Here is a 17843-nt window from a genome sequence, read left to right on the forward strand (position 1 = left end):
TGGAACCGATGTACTACCTTCACCCTCCTGCCATAGACCCCCCTCACCGCGCTGTCGTTCGTTTTTTCTGTCTGGCCTTAGGTATTTATCGCAGGCGCCACTGCGTTTCTTTCTACACTACTCACATTATATATAAATATCTATGTATACATATAATTTTTTGTTAACGTGTCGTCCAGGACAAGTATTCTGTGCTCTGAAAGCGTCTGTACGAAAGGAATCACCACAAAATCCATGAGACACTCGAATAATTAACGGGATTTCATTTGTTGAGGTTTTTTTTTTATTATTTATTTCCTATTGAGAAAATTCTGCTTCATCTTTTAAGGGGGTAAAGCCGAGGGCGACGCCTAACGGGGGTATGTGCAGTTGAAGAGCAGAAAATCTGCAAGACGTTAAGGGGTCATTCATACTTGGAATTACTGGGCGCATACGTGTGTAGGAGAATCGGTGTGGACGAAGTGTGGAAATTTTTTTTTTTTTCGTTTATTATATCGGTGGATGGAGCTGGATGACGAGGAGGGTGGCTCAGGAGAAAGGGGGATTTAGAAAATCTACGAACCGTAAGCGCACATGTATGTCATCACCAAAGTGGAAAGCTCAGTTGATTTTTTTTTTCAGTGCAAAATATTCGCTTGGAGAAAATCAAATTCGTACGGACTCTGGAGATCGATAGTTATTTTTTACAATTCACAGGACAGATCTATGGGTGTCCAGTAATTGGAATATTTCATTGTTGGATAAACTACGAGATGGAAGAGAGACTTTTCGCATATTTTTCCCTCTTTCTTTACATTCATTATAATATTCAAAGAGCTTCCACTTGTGATTAGTCTTTTAGACAGAGTCAAAGAGGACCAATTTTAATGAATTTAGTGACAAATTGTTGAACCAAATAACAATTCTGTTGTCTTTTTTTGACGTAAGTTTATTTAGCACTTGATGAACATAATTTATGTTATACGATAACTCAAACAGTTAAAGTTATTTTCATTATAAAATTACTTGGATCATAGATCTGGTTTCTGGTTGATTTGTTTCACACAGGAATTTTTTTATTCATAATTATTTATTTATCTTTTTTCGCTTTTCCTTTTGTGCTGTTCTATCATCTAGAAATCAAGGTCTGCAACTCAATATATCCATTGGCCTTCCCAAGGAAAATCATTTTTCTCTATCCTTTTATTGAGCCTCTGGGAAAGGTTTGGTCTCAGAGCCCATATTCTATTGAATGAGGCCAGCAACATCGTCGCTTGGGAAATGTTCACTTTTATTTTTTATTTTCACTGGCCGGTTTATATTTAGAAATATTTGGATTGCTTATGTTCGATTCATCAACATTTTGGCGACATAGGAATTTGCAAATTGTCATTACTCTTCATTCAAGTCTAGGGAGTGACGTTTTGTGCGCTCGAGGAATGTGATACGATGAAACTCTGTTGCCGGGCCACGTGGGTTTGAGGCGGCGACGAATGAGAAGCTGAGCGCGTCGTTTAAACTGAATATTTCTTTTCTGTGGGGGCACTGGCGACTGGAATGGAACGGATGGGTCTAAAATAGGTACAGCCGCAAAGAATGGTACAGGAAGTGGCGGCCATTTTCCCCAGAAGTTTCGGGGGTAGGGCCATCTAGAATCACTGTAGGGAACTAAAAAAGAGAATTTCTTTACCTGTTGTGAAAATTACAGATCGGAGAAAGGAATGCGAATGTCCTCTATCATAATTTTGTTGTAACACAAAATTTTTATGTTTTATAGATGGCGATAGTAATCCAATAATCATCTTTCAACGTTCTGTCAAGGGATGCTCAACCTAAAATACTAACGAGAATGTGCATGGAAACTACATGCCCCGTTTTTTTCAAATAATTAATTAATTGTTAATGAATTAATTTATTGTATCGATGATGGTTATTCACTCTTTGAACTTAATCAGATATTTTTTTCGCAGGGCTCTATAATATTTCTTATTGTTACGGTTAATTATATATAATCGAATGAACAACTATTTATTTATTATTTTGTTAAATTTTAAATTCCATCACCGGTAATTTAGGTTGGTCCAATTATATATAATTAACCGTAACAATAAGAAATATTATAGAGCACTGCGAAAAAAATATCTGATTAAGTTCAAAGAGTGAATAACCATCATCGATACAATAAATTAATTCATTAACAATTAATTAATTATTTGAAAAAAAAGGGGCATATAGCTTCCATGCACATTCTCGTTAGTATTTTAGGTTGAGCATCCCTTGACAGAACGTTGAAAGATGATTATTGGATTACTATCGCCATCTATAACACATAAAAATTATGTGTTACAATAAAATTATGATAGACGACATTCGCATTCTTTTCTCCGATCGGTAATTTTCACAACAGGTAAAGAAATTCTCTTTTTCAGTTCCCTACAGTGATTCTAGATGGCCCTACCCCCGAAACTTCTGGGGAAAATGGCCGCCACTTCCTGTACCATTCTTTGCGGCTGTACCTATTTTAGACCCATCCGAATGGAACACATGAATCATGAACGTGGGATGCATGGCCCAGCCAACATAACCTTAAATATTGTTTTTTAATTGTTTTCTCTTGAATCGTTATTTTTGTCTTGAAAAATGGTGAGGAAGTTGAAACATCATGAGCAGAAACTGCTCAAGAAAGTGGATTTTATATCCTGGGAGGCGGACAATAACTTACACGAAGTGAAAATTATGAAGAAATATAGAATTCCCAAGAGAGAGGATTACACAAAGTGAGTACAGGTTTTCTTTCTCCAGAATTTACAAAGTCGAACATTACTAAATTTTTTTATGAATTACCAAACCTGAAGAAGATGTAAATTCTGTTGTTTGTTCAAGGTTTCGTATTTGTAAAGTTTGTATGAATACTGTATTTAGTTAATTTTCTTTTGCATGTCTCCAATAAGACAATTGTTTTTTATTACAGATATAACAAATTAGCCCGCGAAATTCGCGAAGTAGGTCTAAAAATCAAAGATGTTGACGCTGAGCACCCATTTAGGATTGAGAACAGTGCAACTCTGTTGGAGAAATTGTATATGATGGGATTGATAGCAACAAAATGGGATTTATCACAGTGCCAGAAGGTCACAGCTAGCAGCTTTTGTAGGAGACGACTGCCGGTCGTTATGGTCAGGAATAAAATGAGTCAAACTATAAAAATGGCGACACAGTTAATCGAACAAGGACATGTACGTGTGGGCACCGACGTTGTTAAAGATCCTGCATTCCTGGTTACTCGGTAATCTCTTTTGGCTTGTTTCAACTCTAGGGTTATCTTGAAATGGTTTGAACACATGGAGGATGGAGTTGATGGAGTTGATGTCACTTTGTAGCACATAATTTGTCACAACACTTGATTTTATGGTGTATACATTTAATTATTGATTTTTTTTAGAAATTTGGAGGATTTTGTAACATGGGTGGACTCCTCGGCGATCAAAAGACATGTTTTGGACTACAACAATATTGTAAGTTATCTGTACACATGAGAAAAAGCATTCATGGAACGGTAAATTAATGGAATGAGAATTGACAAACTATTCAGATAAGGCTGAAAACGTTTCATTAGTTTGAAGAGTCTGAGAAAAATATTTAGTGATTCCACCTATATTTGTAATCGTAAAAGCTGCATCCACGATTACAGATATAGGTGCTTAATCAATGAGTCGATAGTATTTTAGTCAAATGTCGATAAACAGCGTGCATACAATTGGTTTGAATTCCAATGAAAAGTTTAACGAAATAACATCAACACCAATATTTTTATTCATCATTTTCAACAATTCCATTAAAGCATCCCGTACTTTATGATTTTTTCATTCCAGAGAGACGACTTCAGTCTGTGAATATCCATCATCGAGCTTTCGCACTGGGACATATTATGGAATTGAACGTTGTAAAATTTTGTAATTAAATACAAGCTTTCATAGAATCCATATGCATTCCTCATTACTTCGACATTTTTTTTTCACTCACGCGGACAACGGGAAAAATATATTCGGGCTACCGTAGCTAGTAGAAAAATTCACGATATTTGGACATATTTTATTTGAATAGAAATATACAGAGTTTTTTTATTATCTGGTATTTTCCAAACAGTTCACGATGAAGGCAGATGTGCAAGTTCAGCAATGAGAAAATCTGCTTCAAGAAAAAATGTGTAAATTAATTCGACCATTGCATCGATTCCAACAGTGGTTGTCTCACCACACTCGTGAAAATACAATTAATTCCATTCTCATTTATTCAAAATTATTTACATTAGCGTTTCATTAATGTGCTTAGATAATCGATGGAAATGTAAATAGAAAATGAAAAAAAAAATACTATTCTGTCCCGATGCGAGACAATCCGTGGAGAATTGAAGAAATAAAGAGACCATTTATTTTTTCGCAAATGATATTTTCATAGCATGTGAAGGTGTAATTTTGAATCCTTGAAGAGCATCTTTCGCTGCACCTGACTGTACTTCATTTTCGAACTCCACGAAGGCGATGTCATGACGATTGGGAACAAGTCGTACTTCTTTGAAGCCGGGGAATTGATTGAACAACATCGATAACATCATTTCACTTGTTTCGTCCGGTAGATTAGTAAGGAAGAGAATTTGGTTTGGTGGTTGTTCTGGTACAGCGGCATTCATCAAGCCTGGATGCTGTTGGACACCGGCCTGATAACCTGGAGCTTGTACGTGCTTCTGATCTTTGGCGCGTTTCTTGGCTCGTTTGGCTTCTTCATCGGCTGGAGCTGGTACTCTCTTAGGCTTCTTGGGCCTTTCTGCGTAGGTACCCTTCATTTTTGCCACTACGTCACTATCGCTTTTCGCGTACTGTATTCTCTGAAAAGAAATGGAATATAGACATTAGGCAATTTTATCACGTGTAGTGCACGTGGCCTTTTTCCATATTGAAGTCTGAAAATAAATTTGGTGCGAAAAGGTAGATCAGGGGAACAGGCATAACACACTGAGGGAAATAATTTATAAAAGATAGAAAATCCATAATTGATCTAAATCGTTCATCAATTGTGTAGTCAAAAAATGAAACAGTATTTTGAGACACAACTATCGATATGGACTAAACCATAATTCAATGCCACCCCAGCGAATTTCTAAAGCGCTAACCCAATGAGTCTAAAATATTTTGTCTAATTGTCATGTCGCAAATAAAATTTTAATTATTGGAAAATAATTACCATGGGCTTATCGTAGAAGGGAAACCCCTGCATGGATCTCAACGCATTCGTCGCACTCGCTATCTCCTTGAATATCACGAAAGCCTGTCCTCGCATTTTCAGGGTTTTCATAGCAACAATGTCCATTATTTGTCCGAATTGTGAGAATATTGCATAGAGAGATTTCTTCAATTCATCTTTCTTTATCTTTTCATTTAAATTGTTTATGTAGATCGTGTTATTCGGGCGAATATCCATGGTTGCTAGAAACAAAAACGTAACACAAAATAGGTTAGAATTCTCACTAAACCCCTGTTTAGCTTAGTTAACGTGCGAATTAGATTGGCCCCATCTCTGAGAACACAAGAATCCGTTGATAAGTAAAAATATTATCATTATAATCATTAAAAAAAAAAAGTTTGGATCACTCGTGTGATCGTTTGCGTCCAACTGCGTTAAAAGAGGTTATCCATTGGGTAGTTGTTATTTCAATCGAGAAAACCAAATATTTGTAATGAATATGATCAATTATCACCTTAGAATAACGAATCTCACTTCACTAATGAGCAGGAAAATTAGTGCACTTTTTGTTTCATATATTTAATACAAAAATAATATTGTGACACCGGCGTTGGCGTCAAAAACTTCTGCACTGAATTTACGGCGAGTTTTCATTATTCGTCAGTCTTCGCGACTCGTGGTCTTAGTCACCCATCCAAATCGAAGTAATAACGAGTCACGTGACGTATTTGCATCCTTCTAATTGGACATGAATCGCAAATAAGGGTTAGGTGAAGGGAAAACAGCCTGATTCGCATACAATCTCAAGGGATATTTTCATAAGGAGCGCTTAACAGTGCGAATTTAAAAATGCGAAACTTTTTTTTATCTATGCAATTATACGGAGACAAAAAAAATAAATCCATTGATAAATCGCATTGTCAATCTGACAAAAAAATTTTAATTCAAGTTATCAGTTTAAAAAATCAATTATTTTGGTGAATTCTTGGTTTAAATTCGGCCAAATCCTCAAACAACGACAGCCAATTACGTATTAGTGTGGGTAATATGTTATTTTTAGCTGCGATGACTGTTGTTATTTTATCAATGATAAACATGGAAAGATTAAATTAAAGTTTCGAATTGTACTGGAAATAGAAAAATTATTCGAAGCATTTATTTTGATAATTAAAGGACCACATAATTCAAACACCGGAGATTTTAAAAATCTTATTAATAAAGACGAAATCCGAAGTCATAGTTTCTTGTATGTTATTATCAACATCGTAACTCCATATAATCTCTATTAAGTCCCCATTTTCATCCTGCGATAGGGTCGTGTTGACAATTGACCAAGTAAATAACACGACTGCCTCCTCCTCTCGAGATATTTCATTGTGTCATCTCCGAAGTCGGCGTCTGCGCAGATGAATGATTTACATATTATACACATCGAATTTCTTACACATCCAAACTTTGGTCGCCCCCTTTCACTCTTAGTATCATAACTTTCATTAAAAATGTATGAGTCGCACAAATAATTAAACTACGAATTATTCATGAAACTGAAATCATAAAATGTTTTACTGGCCCGGACATTTTCAGGCAACCGGACAGAAAATTGCTATAAAACCGACAAAAACCAAAAAAAATATAAGCAAGATTAAGGAGAAAAACCAGTTTGATTCCTATTATATGAGTTATGAGTTAGTTCACCGTATACTTTTCATTTTAGTATCAGTGTTAAGCGAAACGAATCCACAAAACATGAAGGAAAAAAATAAATAATGGCTTGAGTGTTTAATGGCTCGAAACAATGTAATCAGAGCCACACATTAATTCACTCATCACTTATCATTTTCCTTAGTTCTAATCCCGACATGCCCTTTTACCTTCAAAAATCTGAAGGTAATACCCAAAAAATTAATTGAAATTCAATTCGTAAAAAAAAATGTGAAAATAACCTTCAATTATAATAAACCCGTTAATTAATTTCTTTGGCCAACGAAATCGATGGCTAAGTACCCGCCATAACGGAAACGATCATGGCCACCACTGAATTTCCGCTCCCCTCTTTCAATGATAAAAAAAAATATTCTACTATGTCCTTTATCGAGAGACTGGGATTATCTCCTTTAAAAAATCAGAAAAAATAATCCTCTCCGAAAATCGTTACCAAAATAGCAAAATTAATTAATCTAACAAGTAACAGAATATTAGCCAGTGCTTGGAGCTTCCTGAATGAATCGATCGGGTGAGAATCACACGTGTGGAGTGGGGGCGACGACAGAGTGGGGGATTTTTTGGCGGGAATACATTACAACGCGGTGAGAGAACTTTACTCGCTAAAATGGTGCAGAAAAAAAACTGATAAACATCCGTAACGGGTAATAAAATCCGTGAAAAAATAATAACTCGACAATTAACCTATGAATTTCCATGAAAAAATGCACGAACACAAGTGGAGGGCGTACGAATGTGTTGTGAAAAAAATTGGAAAGAGACAAATAAACAATTGGACGAGTAACAAAAAAAGAATAAGATGGAATTGCGTTGAGCTGGTGGGGAGAATGAGAACTAAAAGACCAAGGATAGTGGGGGATAGTGTTTGAAGAGGGGGAAGAAGCACATCAGTGAATCGTATAAACAGTCCGTACCCTCCACCCATACAAGAAATCACTCGGAGTGTGTATTAGTGAATAGGGCAGTGTGTGGGACCAGCTTGAGGGAGGGTATTCGCGATAGTGCAACTCGAATCGCATCTCAGTGTGCTAGACGCCGAAGTTACGACGCGCGCACCGGCAACCGCCTTTGTCTCCTACAACACCACGAAAGATCCGGAGGTGAGTATTCACTGTGAAAATTTATCCCTCCGTTTCAACAAAAAATTAATAAATTTTTTACCAAAGGTATTTTCATTCAGTGTATTTATTCAAGCCACATGGTTGTGTACTTCCAAGTGATGTGCTCAGAGGATGAATAATTAGTTGGGATAATTAGGAATTTTTTCGAATTATTTTGAAGTTGTTGGAGGATTTACTTGCAGAGATATTAATTATATCAGGGCGCGGAATGGATTTACGGGTGTTATGGGTTTTGGGACGCACGCTCAACGCCGCGTCGTCCTCTCTCGCCGTTCTGACACTGTACGATTCAATGGCGTCTCAAGCCGGGAAACTAGTCATTTCTACAATTAATTCCGCTGATTTTATTTGTGATTGATTTTTGAAAATTTCTATTTTTCGTCCATATTTTTTTTTTCAGCAAGGGTAAATATTTTACGAGGGAGATATTTTGCATCTGGATTTTTTGTGAAGTGCATAAAAGTGACGCGCGAATTTCCACGATGTTTGGCGTCGGTTCTCTCTCGGGTCTAAAACGGTTAAGGGCGCCGCCGTGACCCACGCGTCGTTTTCTCTCGACGTTTCTCCAAGTTGTATTTTGAAAATGGCGGGCGAGTGATTTTTCGTTGGTTAATAATTGAGGATGAAATTAGTTTCTCAATACAAATTGACATTTTTCTGGAAAATTTTTGGGGATTTTTGCACATTTTACGAGTAATTTTTACGGTTTTTACGATTTTTTCGGTGCTCTTGACTTTTTTTTATCAAAGTAATGGCGGGAACATTGAGAATTTGATCGATCCTGCGGGTGGGGGTTGGGAAGGTTTGGGGTATTATTGGATATATCACCGATCTCACATTTCGTTGAATAACAAACAACAATTTTTTAATTTGTCATATTTTAATTAATTAAGGATTTTCGGAATTGTTGATTAAATTGGCTTTGGAAAAATTGCATTCATTATTAGAGGCAGTCAATACTTGCCATTCATTCAAGACATCCACCAATATCATTAATGCCTGGCCATGTTGCTAAAAAAAATTATTTTTTTCACTAAACATTTTTAAAAAATATTCCTCCAATAAAATTCAACAAAACTAATCATAATCATTGCACACCGTGGAAGATAAAAAGGAGGGGAGGGAATTTACTATTTCTTTAACCCTCTGGCTCTTTTTACAAACTTGAACTTTAAAGGGGGGGGGGGTATGGGATAAAATTTTTTAAAAAATGATTTTTTTTTATTTGTTGAAATATGACGTCAAACACCGAGCCCCATCGAAAACCGTTGAGCGCGTCGAGCAGGTAGTCGGGCAGATTTTCGGGGTCGGTTAGGTCAATTGTGTTCTCGATCTTCGTGCGAACGGTCGTATTTAGTGGCCTCGCTTTTCATTTTGAACTCAAATTTAAAAGTTTTATTTAAATTTTTAAGTTATATTTTGAGCAACAAAATGAATAGAAAGATTTCGAGAGAAGATCGAAAGACGAGCAAGGGACGGCTAGGCAGACCGAGGAAACGACCAAATCCTTCGAAAAATAGTCGCCCGAGATCAACGTACCTGAAAATGCCGAAAAACATTATCGCATCATTAATTTTTTATCGGCAATTTCCCAGCTCGTGAAGTGCGCAAAGTGTGACGGTAAAATTCACTTCAAATCTTGCAAGAAAGAAGGTCTTGGGTTTTCTATTCAAGTAAAATGTGATAAGTGCACGATGCCTGTTTATATTGCGTCAAGTGACAAAATAGGCCGTATTTACGAGGTAAATCATAGATTTGCTTTTGTTATGCGTATGTTAGGCTTAGGCTTAGCAGGTTGCAATAAATTTTGCGGATTGATGGATATATCGAGTTATTTTGTGACTAAGGCGGTGTATAATATCTACACGAAAAAAATGTGTGATCAAATAAAATCCGTCGCAGAATCATTGTACTCCATGGCTGCTGAACAAGAAAAAAAAGAAACGGGCGAAGAAAATGATATACAGAATACTACAGATCAATATTTGAGGATGAAATTAGTTTCTCAATCCAAATTGACATTTTTACGGAAAATTTTTGGTGATTTTTGCACATTTTACGAGTAATTTTTACGATTTTTTCGGTGCTCTTGACTTTTTTTTATCAAAGTGATGGCGGGAACATTGAGAATTTGATGGGTGCTGCGAGTGGGGGTTGGGAAGGGTTGGGGTATTATTGGATATATCACCGATCTCACATTTCGTTGAATAACAAACAACAATTTTTTAATTTGCCATATTTTAATTAATTAAGGATTTTCGGAATTGTTGATTAAATTGGCTTTGGAAAAATTGCATTCATTATTAGAGGCAGTCAATACTTGCCATTCATTCAAGACATCCACCAATATCATTAATGCCTAACCTTGTTGCTAAAAAAAATTATTTTTTGCACTAAATATTTTTAAAAAATATTCCTCCAATAAAATTCAACAAAACTAATCATAATCATTGCACACCGTGGAAGATAAAAAGGAGGGGAGGGAATTTACTACTTCTTTAACCCTCTGGCTCTTTTTACAAACTTGAACTTTAACAGATAGACTTATAATAGTACTTGGAAGTAATGAATGATAAGTTTGGATTAACATGAAGTATTTTTTTCTTTCTTTTAGAATAATCAAAGTTCGAATATGTCGGACGACAATTCACCAGTAGTTGAGGAGCAGAAGAAGAAGCGTGGGAGGCCAGCGAAAACAGATAAAGGTGCTGTTAAGGAGACCAAGAAACGTGGTAGATCAGCAGCAGAAAAAACCAACAATACACCACGCCCACCTAAATCTGATAATGAAGATGATGCACCACCTGGACCCGTTAAGAGGGGAAGGGGAAGACCTAAGGGTTCTCACAAAAAGAAGGTACTAAAAGTCAGGAAAATATCACATTTGATTGATTATACTTTCGCTTTCAACAATTATCGAGCCACTATTCATTAGTATTTATCACTCAATCTGATTACAAACGATCGCTGATTTGCATAAATAATCCATTTCATATTTTGAACTGTTACGTAATTTTTAATTGTTTTATTTATTCTGCAGCAGGGCTCACCAAAATCTACTGCTCCATCATCAGGACGTGGACGTGGAAGGCCCAAGAAGGTAGAAGAAAAACCGGAGAGTACTGGTGAGGAGGAGGACGAACAGGAGGATGAGGAGGATGAGGAGGAGAACTGAACTGATTGAGAACAAATAATTCCATCTTTATGACCTTCATAAACTGAAGTCCTCTCATCAACAACATATAAAGGAAGAACAAATCATTTTTTGCCTGAGTCTACATTACGTCCTTCTATCATTCTAATTCTTCGTATTTTGTTTCTAAGATTTACATTGTTTGGTAACGTGATGAAAACCGTGTGGCGAGTAGAGACTTCTCAAGAAGCTATGGTACTGTATATTTCGAATAATTAACGATAAGATGGCCGATTCAATCAAGTAAAAGTTGGGAATAAAAATTATAAACATAATGAGTTAAGAGTGGTGTATGAAAAGAGCAAAACTTATTGAAGAATTTTAATTTTAATATAATTCAACGCACAGTGCGTCCACTTTTTTCTATTTCTTTTCTCTTTTCTAGATATTTTATTAATTAACATCTCTGACGATATTTGACGGTTTTAAAAATTCAGTCGATTCGTTATAGAGAATAAAACGTCAGGCTACTTAGGAATGAACGAAAAAAAGATTAAAAAACATTTTAAATTATATCGTGAATTTTTCCGTAATTTCTCTCCTTTAGCTATTATTTTTTTATTGGGAATTCTAAACAATTTAAATATCTACTCGTCCACACTGAAACTAATTCTCGAACGGACGAAAGACAAATTAAATTGATATTAATTAATAAAAACAAAACAAAGTATTCCACAATGAGAAAAATTATCCCGAGTGCAGTTTTCAAATTTTTTATTCGTAAGGACGCTCATAAGAGTAATTAGAAACGAAAATTTTTAAAGAAATGCAAAATAGTAAAATACTCTTTAGTATGTTATGAATGCGTGAAGTCTATTTCAACATACTGCAATTGTCAAAAAAATGGAATGGAAAAAATGTAATAATAACGCAAACAAATGTACAACAGAGGCCCGTTTCTGAGACAGTAACATTGTGTGAATGTAAAATTTGTATTAAAGTAAATAAATTCACAAAATACTCTTATTTAATTAGTGCATCCTGTAGTTGTGATGGAAAAATATCTTAAACGAAAAACATCATTCTCACGTTGAAGAATATTTTTTTTAGCTTAATTTTTCTTTTTATTCTGAATTTTTCAATTTTCTGAACACTTTTATGTTTAGTTGGAGATTTTGAATCACTCAAACTATTGAACATTGACTTTTTGTGACGAAAATAATTTCAATATTTGAGCTATGCTCTTATATCTGGCAAATTACAATATGACTAAACGAGTATTGAATAATTTCTATTACATAATTAATAGGCCAGCTATGTGAATTTTATTGTATAGAACTACTACATTATCATCTACAATTCCTTCTGCAAATAATGCTTAAAATATTTGTTTTTTAGCATGAACAGAAAAATGGCTACTACTCTGTGCAATTGGCTAATTCATTACTGCAACAATACACATTGCATTATACCGAGTTAATAAAAATAGATAGAGTTGATTGTTTCCAACATTCATGGAGGTATTTAACAATTATCCAAGAATCAGAATGCGAAGCGTTGAATCCAAAATAATTTCGCTGATTATTTCGTGAATATATTGGAACAAGCGGCTACAAGAACATCCTATTTGGGGCTCTTAATGAATCCCGTGAATCACGAAAAGATTTACTTGATGTTAGTCTCTAGATATCAAGGGAACGAGCCATTTCAAAGATAAGGGAACTAATCCGGCATCGTAGCCCGAGACGATGAAACTTATGACATATTTTTTGATAGATATTCTTTTATGCCAGAGGGGTTCTAATGCAAAACTTCTGACGAGAATCCTTAACCAGAAAAGCAATGTATTCAATTTATTTTTACAGTCGAAATGTATTCGGAGCATTTTTTTGTGTATTCTGCTTTTGACCGATTAGAGTGCCATATTTGGGCTAACGTGAAGCATATGACGGATATGTGGGAAATCTGGTGTTCGTTAAAAATGGGAGAACAATTGATAGGCTAGTGTGGAATTATCACTTTGATAATTCACCCGAGGCAGAGTAGATTACATCAAAGTAGGAGCGATGGGGAAAGTATGACGCCACTTCAAATGCGACACTCTAATTGGTCGAAATGAGAAAGAAGAAAAAAATAATCTGTATGAAATTTTTGTACTTGTCTCTCACCATAACTTCGCCAAAGATTCAAAAATTGCGTAACAGTCGAGTCTATCACAGGTAAAGTTTCAGACAAAATCGAAGATAATCTTAGCTTAATCCAGTACAGAAAGACGAGTATTGAATATTCCCAGAATTGTTTCTCCTCTGAATCTAATCAAAGAATTATTCATTATCCGTTAATTTAAAAAATCAATAATTATGCAATTGACACCACAGATTGTCGTGTTCTGCAATACGTACGTATTTCATAAGTAGTCATATATGTTAAGTGAAAGATATATTTTTTTATTTATTGCACATTGGCATTTTTTAATTTTTTAAGATTCGGATTTTGTCGCCGACTTGCCCAGTCTTTGGCACGTTGAAAGATACAATCCGTAATCATAAGCATGCAGCTGTAGTACACTTGATTCTATTGATTGTTCAATATTGTATTGCCTTGTCTTCTTTTGTCATGTACCGATTAATGGATGCAATTTTGAGATTTTTCTATTTTTTTCAACTTACGTGTAAGTCATATCTAAAAAATATGAACATAATTTACTGAAAACTATAACTGATATAATTTTCAAGCTTGATGATAAAGTGCAGTTTTAAGTACTATTTTGAGAACGTCCGCCTGGAAAAAACTTTGAATTTCATTCCGTTTGACAATTTCCGGTTAATACTCCACATTTTAAAGCTGTCATTTGAACCATATTAGTTGCGCGAACTAGAAATGACAACGACGAATCGATCGGCCTTTTCATGTAAATTTTGCACATTTAATGAACAATCGTTCTCTCTAAGTTCAAGAATTATGATTAACATACATTGCATGATTGGTATTTTTTTCCAGCAATGGTTGACACTTGTCAAAGTATTGGATATTGATAAAAGTTTTTCAAATAGTTATTTAGGACTATCTCATTATTTCAAACATTTGTGATATTTTTTTTCGATCACCCATTTATTTTTAAGCCCTGAAATCGGGATAATGGTGGATTGGTGTAGGACGATTCAAGGAATCGAAGGAAAACTATATTCGTTAACTACAGGGGAGCGCGGGGTAATATGGATATCTCTTTATTTAAATTGGTGTCACAATAAAAACTGTTGAATATCTTTCGTGAACCACTCAATAATAATGGAAAGCAAGAAAAACCCGTTGTCGAAAGTCATTCAATTATTATCACGGTGATTGTAAAATAGTTGGCTTCGAAGACATTCAATTTTTAAATTAACAACGTGATGAATTTAGCGCAAAAACACTGTCGAAGCACAGCCCAATAGGGTTCTTAAATCCCATCCACAAATGTCCATGATCATTTACGTTTTTTTACGTCATGTACGCTTTTGCTTTGTGCCAGTCTATCCACTAATTTAAATGCCAAATGCTTCATTAATGTAGTTGTGTTTGGTGAAGGAAACCAATTAATTAACAATGGAACCACTCGTAATTAATTTCCTTTTTACTCCAGAATCCCTTACGTATATCTGAAGGAACGTATTCCACAAACTTTATTTTTGCAACTGAACACTATTTTCCCACATTGAAGTTTTTAGACGAAATGTGTATGTAGTCTCGGTTCTACGTTCATTAATTTAAGATTTCTCACAAGGAAATGACTAAATTTTAGGACTGTTTTCTGAATATAGACTTTAATCAACCCGACCTTTTGACACCGTGCAAGATTTAGTTTATCGTCAGTAATAATGTATTTGCCCCAAAACTGGTTCGTTACAGCAATCACGTAAAAAATAGTTATTGAAAGTAATTTAATCGTGATTGACAGTACAATGATACCAGTGACTTCGTCATTCTATCACAAAACATAATCGTAATTGTAAGATTCGTTGTTGATTTACAGCATATTCTTTGTGGAATCTATTCTAACAATCTGATTTAAATCGAAAGATATTAAAAATAGGATTATTCGTGATCGATACATTACATAACCAAGTTAATTATTATTACCAAATCGCGACAATGATTAACTTTCCAGTATTTCGCAAGCTGATGTAGCCTGAAAGGATTCGTGTTTATGTGTTCCATAGGAATGACCGTTTTTGGTTCTACTTGTCTTGAAACTCACTTGCTTGGATACTACAGTCATGAGTTTTTAATTAAAAGTCAGAATTTCTTATCTACTTAACAGTTTTTCACATAAACAAATGTATTAGAAAGCATTCTATCACATAAATTTTTCGATAAAAATGAACAAACAAACGTCAAACATAGAGTAACAATTGCATGGAACCTGCCACACTGCTTGTTTTATAGAAATATGAGCTATAAAATACTTTTAAAAAATTCAGAGAGATTAGAATGTAGAAAGATTTGGAGAAGTTTTTATTTTGCGAAAAATTAAGATGTCGATATCCTCACAGACTTTAATCTGTTCAGATAGTCTTCATGAAAATTTCTCGACTTGGATAACCTTCCGTCAAGTTTTTTACATATAGTTTTGAAATAGAAATAGAACATAGAAAATGAAATTCCTTGGCAGATATGCTAGGAGTTTTCCTCTAAGTCTGGCCTGAGTACTCTATTGAGAAACTCAGACATAACTGCCCAAACAAAAATTATACTTCAGTGCCCACCTATAGTAGAATATTTTGATAAATTTCGCAAAAGGTGCGGACAGTTCATACATTGTCCTGTGCCACTTCTTTCCCCCACTTTCATCAATAGGATGTTAAGTATGACGAAAATCGTTGATCCGAGTTTTTCGACACTCAATCATATCTACTAAATCAACATCACTCCTCAATTTAAAGAATGAAATAGTACCAAGTGTTATGAATTCTGTGTGAAAATGGCGCAATTCAAATAATCGGCTAAATTTTCGTAGTGCGAGAGCACTGTCAGCACACATCTTCGTCGATGGACTGCAATTCCACACCTTCCTCATTGCCATCTTTGGCATTCAAGAAATGATGTGGTATCCTCATGGGATTATCATCATTTTTATCACTGCAGTCACGACGAATCGTGCGTCAGTGGTTAAATAATTCGGTATTCTCTTCATTATCCATCGACTGATACCCTTGCTGAAATAATTCAATTCTTCAGTTACATTTAGATTTTATCTATTACTTTATAACAGAAGAATAATTAATTCATACTCGTCTCTGGGCCCTTCCGAGTCCTTCATCAAGTAATTCGGTTTCCCAATCATCCTCACCCTCCTCGCCTGGGTCAAAGTTGTACAGGGGCATGAGCCTGTGTCTCAGACGCTCCATTCTTCGTTTTCTTGATATTATCAATACCTTCGATAAATTGATAAGATAAATTAAGTATGCACGTGTGCAATTCACCGTGTTGAATATGAATATGATACATCTATTGCGAAATCTCTTCTAAAGAAAATTTTGGAAGAAAAAATGGAGGAGCCCATTGCAACCCTTTCTGCTGCAAATGAAAATCTCAAGATACTGTAGTTGTAAAAAATGTTGAAAAGTACTTCCACAACTACGAAGAGATTGCACGTATAGAGAAAGATAACAGAAGATTGTCAAACAATAGTATCAACAATGAGGTTGTTTTGGACGATCTTCGACTTTTTTAAAGTTCTTGAAGTATTCTCACCACTGCAGTGAGTATCACCACGAATATCATCACCCCGAGGGGGACAAATATGTATTCCACTCCATCAGGTGGACCAAACTCATCAAATGGTTCCTCAGTAGTTGTTGTCGTACAACTCCTTGTTGAATTAGTTGTTGATGGTGTAGCGACAGCCTTCAACACATCCACTTGCGTAGTTTCGTTGACAGAATCTGAAATTGTGGGATAATCCACGGAGGTTGTCCCATTGTAAATAGCTTTACTCATTTCCGTAGTAACCCGTTCTAAGTTCTGGAGAATTGTTGTTAGCCCAGTAGTGGTGTTACCTTCATCTTCCATGGTCTTTTTTTTCATTGTCAATTATTCTTTTTATTTAATTGTTACTGTAATTACTATCAATTTATGAACCTTGGTTAGAATATTGCATGGAGATTTCAATTGCCATGATTCGTGAAAGTTTAAGGTCTGAATAATGTTTGTTAGTTTTATCGTTTTTTAATAAAGTCAGATCCAGTTGATTTTTACCATTAAGTTATCACATTTGATTTAAGTCTCCCCAGCCACCATCGTTATCAGAAAGTAAAAAACATAAATATAAATTAAACGATTTACGAACAAACTTTACAAAAATCTCACGTGAATTTGAAACTCAGTGACGTCTAGTCGATCATACTTCCCTGCCTCATGTACATCACTAACCGTTTGCTGTTTGAGCTGCAGGCTCACAGGTAGTGAGGAACGCCCACTAGATATATGATTTATATAGGTATATGTTGAACACAGCAGAGATGGACCCTTTTTATATATTCTTTAAGTTTCTACGTGATGGGAAGATTTAGATTTGTTAGCAGTTCAAAACGTTTTGTGTCGATGGAGATCAATCGACAGTGAAGTTTTTTTTTTCAACTTGACGTGAGACATCTGTTGTCGAATGT

The 17843-nt window shown here is 35.2% G+C and overlaps 4 protein-coding genes across 8 annotated transcripts; 2 read left to right on the plus strand and 2 right to left on the minus strand.

The window, feature by feature from the left end:
* Positions 1–3: 3 nt before the first annotated feature.
* LOC135163409 (U3 small nucleolar ribonucleoprotein protein IMP3) lies at positions 4–3958 on the plus strand. Of its 2 annotated transcripts, none has more exons than XM_064122831.1 (6): positions 4–575; positions 1388–1534; positions 2513–2756; positions 2951–3265; positions 3422–3494; positions 3852–3958. In XM_064122831.1, exons 3-6 carry the CDS (start codon positions 2620–2622, stop codon positions 3870–3872), a joined length of 546 nt encoding a protein of 181 aa, XP_063978901.1. In that variant the 5' UTR covers positions 4–575; positions 1388–1534; positions 2513–2619; the 3' UTR covers positions 3873–3958. The 2 variants fall into 2 exon arrangements, with proteins under 2 accessions (XP_063978901.1, XP_063978891.1); XM_064122821.1 differs by having other exon boundaries at positions 4–563; positions 622–1534.
* A 289-nt stretch (positions 3959–4247) lies between these two features.
* On the minus strand, positions 4248–5894 carry LOC135163393 (U1 small nuclear ribonucleoprotein A). Its single transcript, XM_064122795.1, has 3 exons — positions 5735–5894; positions 5221–5462; positions 4248–4864 (listed from the first exon to the last, which is right to left on the minus strand). The coding sequence occupies exons 2-3, from the start codon at positions 5455–5457 to the stop codon at positions 4409–4411; spliced, it is 693 nt and encodes a 230-aa protein (XP_063978865.1). The 5' UTR covers positions 5458–5462; positions 5735–5894; the 3' UTR covers positions 4248–4408.
* A 1988-nt stretch (positions 5895–7882) lies between these two features.
* Positions 7883–12227, plus strand: LOC135163433 (high mobility group protein I-like). 2 transcript variants are annotated; one of them, XM_064122878.1, is made up of 3 exons: positions 7883–8042; positions 10678–10920; positions 11104–12227. In XM_064122878.1, the coding sequence occupies exons 2-3, from the start codon at positions 10696–10698 to the stop codon at positions 11236–11238; spliced, it is 360 nt and encodes a 119-aa protein (XP_063978948.1). In that variant the 5' UTR covers positions 7883–8042; positions 10678–10695; the 3' UTR covers positions 11239–12227. The 2 variants fall into 2 exon arrangements, with proteins under 2 accessions (XP_063978948.1, XP_063978942.1); XM_064122872.1 differs by lacking the exon at positions 7883–8042 and adding an exon at positions 9413–9805.
* Positions 11989–17796, minus strand: LOC135163415 (small integral membrane protein 29-like). Of its 3 annotated transcripts, XM_064122860.1 has the most exons (4): positions 17235–17795; positions 16930–17120; positions 16467–16610; positions 11989–16391 (listed from the first exon to the last, which is right to left on the minus strand). In XM_064122860.1, the coding sequence occupies exons 1-4, from the start codon at positions 17260–17262 to the stop codon at positions 16338–16340; spliced, it is 417 nt and encodes a 138-aa protein (XP_063978930.1). In that variant the 5' UTR covers positions 17263–17795; the 3' UTR covers positions 11989–16337. The 3 variants fall into 3 exon arrangements, with proteins under 3 accessions (XP_063978930.1, XP_063978921.1, XP_063978911.1); XM_064122851.1 differs by having other exon boundaries at positions 11989–16407; positions 16930–17796; XM_064122841.1 differs by having other exon boundaries at positions 16930–17794.
* Positions 17797–17843: the final 47 nt, after the last annotated feature.

This window comes from Diachasmimorpha longicaudata, chromosome 1 (assembly GCF_034640455.1).
Source record: "Diachasmimorpha longicaudata isolate KC_UGA_2023 chromosome 1, iyDiaLong2, whole genome shotgun sequence".
Classification (NCBI taxonomy): domain Eukaryota; kingdom Metazoa; phylum Arthropoda; class Insecta; order Hymenoptera; family Braconidae; genus Diachasmimorpha; species Diachasmimorpha longicaudata.

What these genes read in the sequence shown, in the direction of transcription:
- LOC135163409 (XM_064122831.1), top strand. Translation starts at nt 2,620, where the DNA reads ATGGTGAGGAAGTTGAAACATCATGAGCAGAAACTGCTCAAGAAAGTG. An exon ending in AAGAGAGAGGATTACACAAA is followed by an intron (nt 2,757 to 2,950) that starts GTGAGTACAGGT and finishes TTTTTATTACAG; the next exon opens with ATATAACAAATTAGCCCGCG. An exon ending in CCTGCATTCCTGGTTACTCG is followed by an intron (nt 3,266 to 3,421) that starts GTAATCTCTTTT and finishes GATTTTTTTTAG; the next exon opens with AAATTTGGAGGATTTTGTAA.
- LOC135163393 (XM_064122795.1), bottom strand. Translation starts at nt 5,457, where the DNA reads ATGGATATTCGCCCGAATAACACGATCTACATAAACAATTTAAATGAA. An exon ending in CCTTCTACGATAAGCCCATG is followed by an intron (nt 4,865 to 5,220) that starts GTAATTATTTTC and finishes ATTTCTTTTCAG; the next exon opens with AGAATACAGTACGCGAAAAG.
- LOC135163433 (XM_064122872.1), top strand. Translation starts at nt 9,758, where the DNA reads ATGCCTGTTTATATTGCGTCAAGTGACAAAATAGGCCGTATTTACGAG. An exon ending in AAATAGGCCGTATTTACGAG is followed by an intron (nt 9,806 to 10,677) that starts GTAAATCATAGA and finishes TCTTTCTTTTAG; the next exon opens with AATAATCAAAGTTCGAATAT. An exon ending in AGGGTTCTCACAAAAAGAAG is followed by an intron (nt 10,921 to 11,103) that starts GTACTAAAAGTC and finishes TTTATTCTGCAG; the next exon opens with CAGGGCTCACCAAAATCTAC.
- LOC135163415 (XM_064122841.1), bottom strand. Translation starts at nt 17,262, where the DNA reads ATGAAAAAAAAGACCATGGAAGATGAAGGTAACACCACTACTGGGCTA. An exon ending in TGGTGATACTCACTGCAGTG is followed by an intron (nt 16,611 to 16,929) that starts GTGAGAATACTT and finishes AATTTATCGAAG; the next exon opens with GTATTGATAATATCAAGAAA. An exon ending in TCGGAAGGGCCCAGAGACGA is followed by an intron (nt 16,392 to 16,466) that starts GTATGAATTAAT and finishes GAATTATTTCAG; the next exon opens with CAAGGGTATCAGTCGATGGA.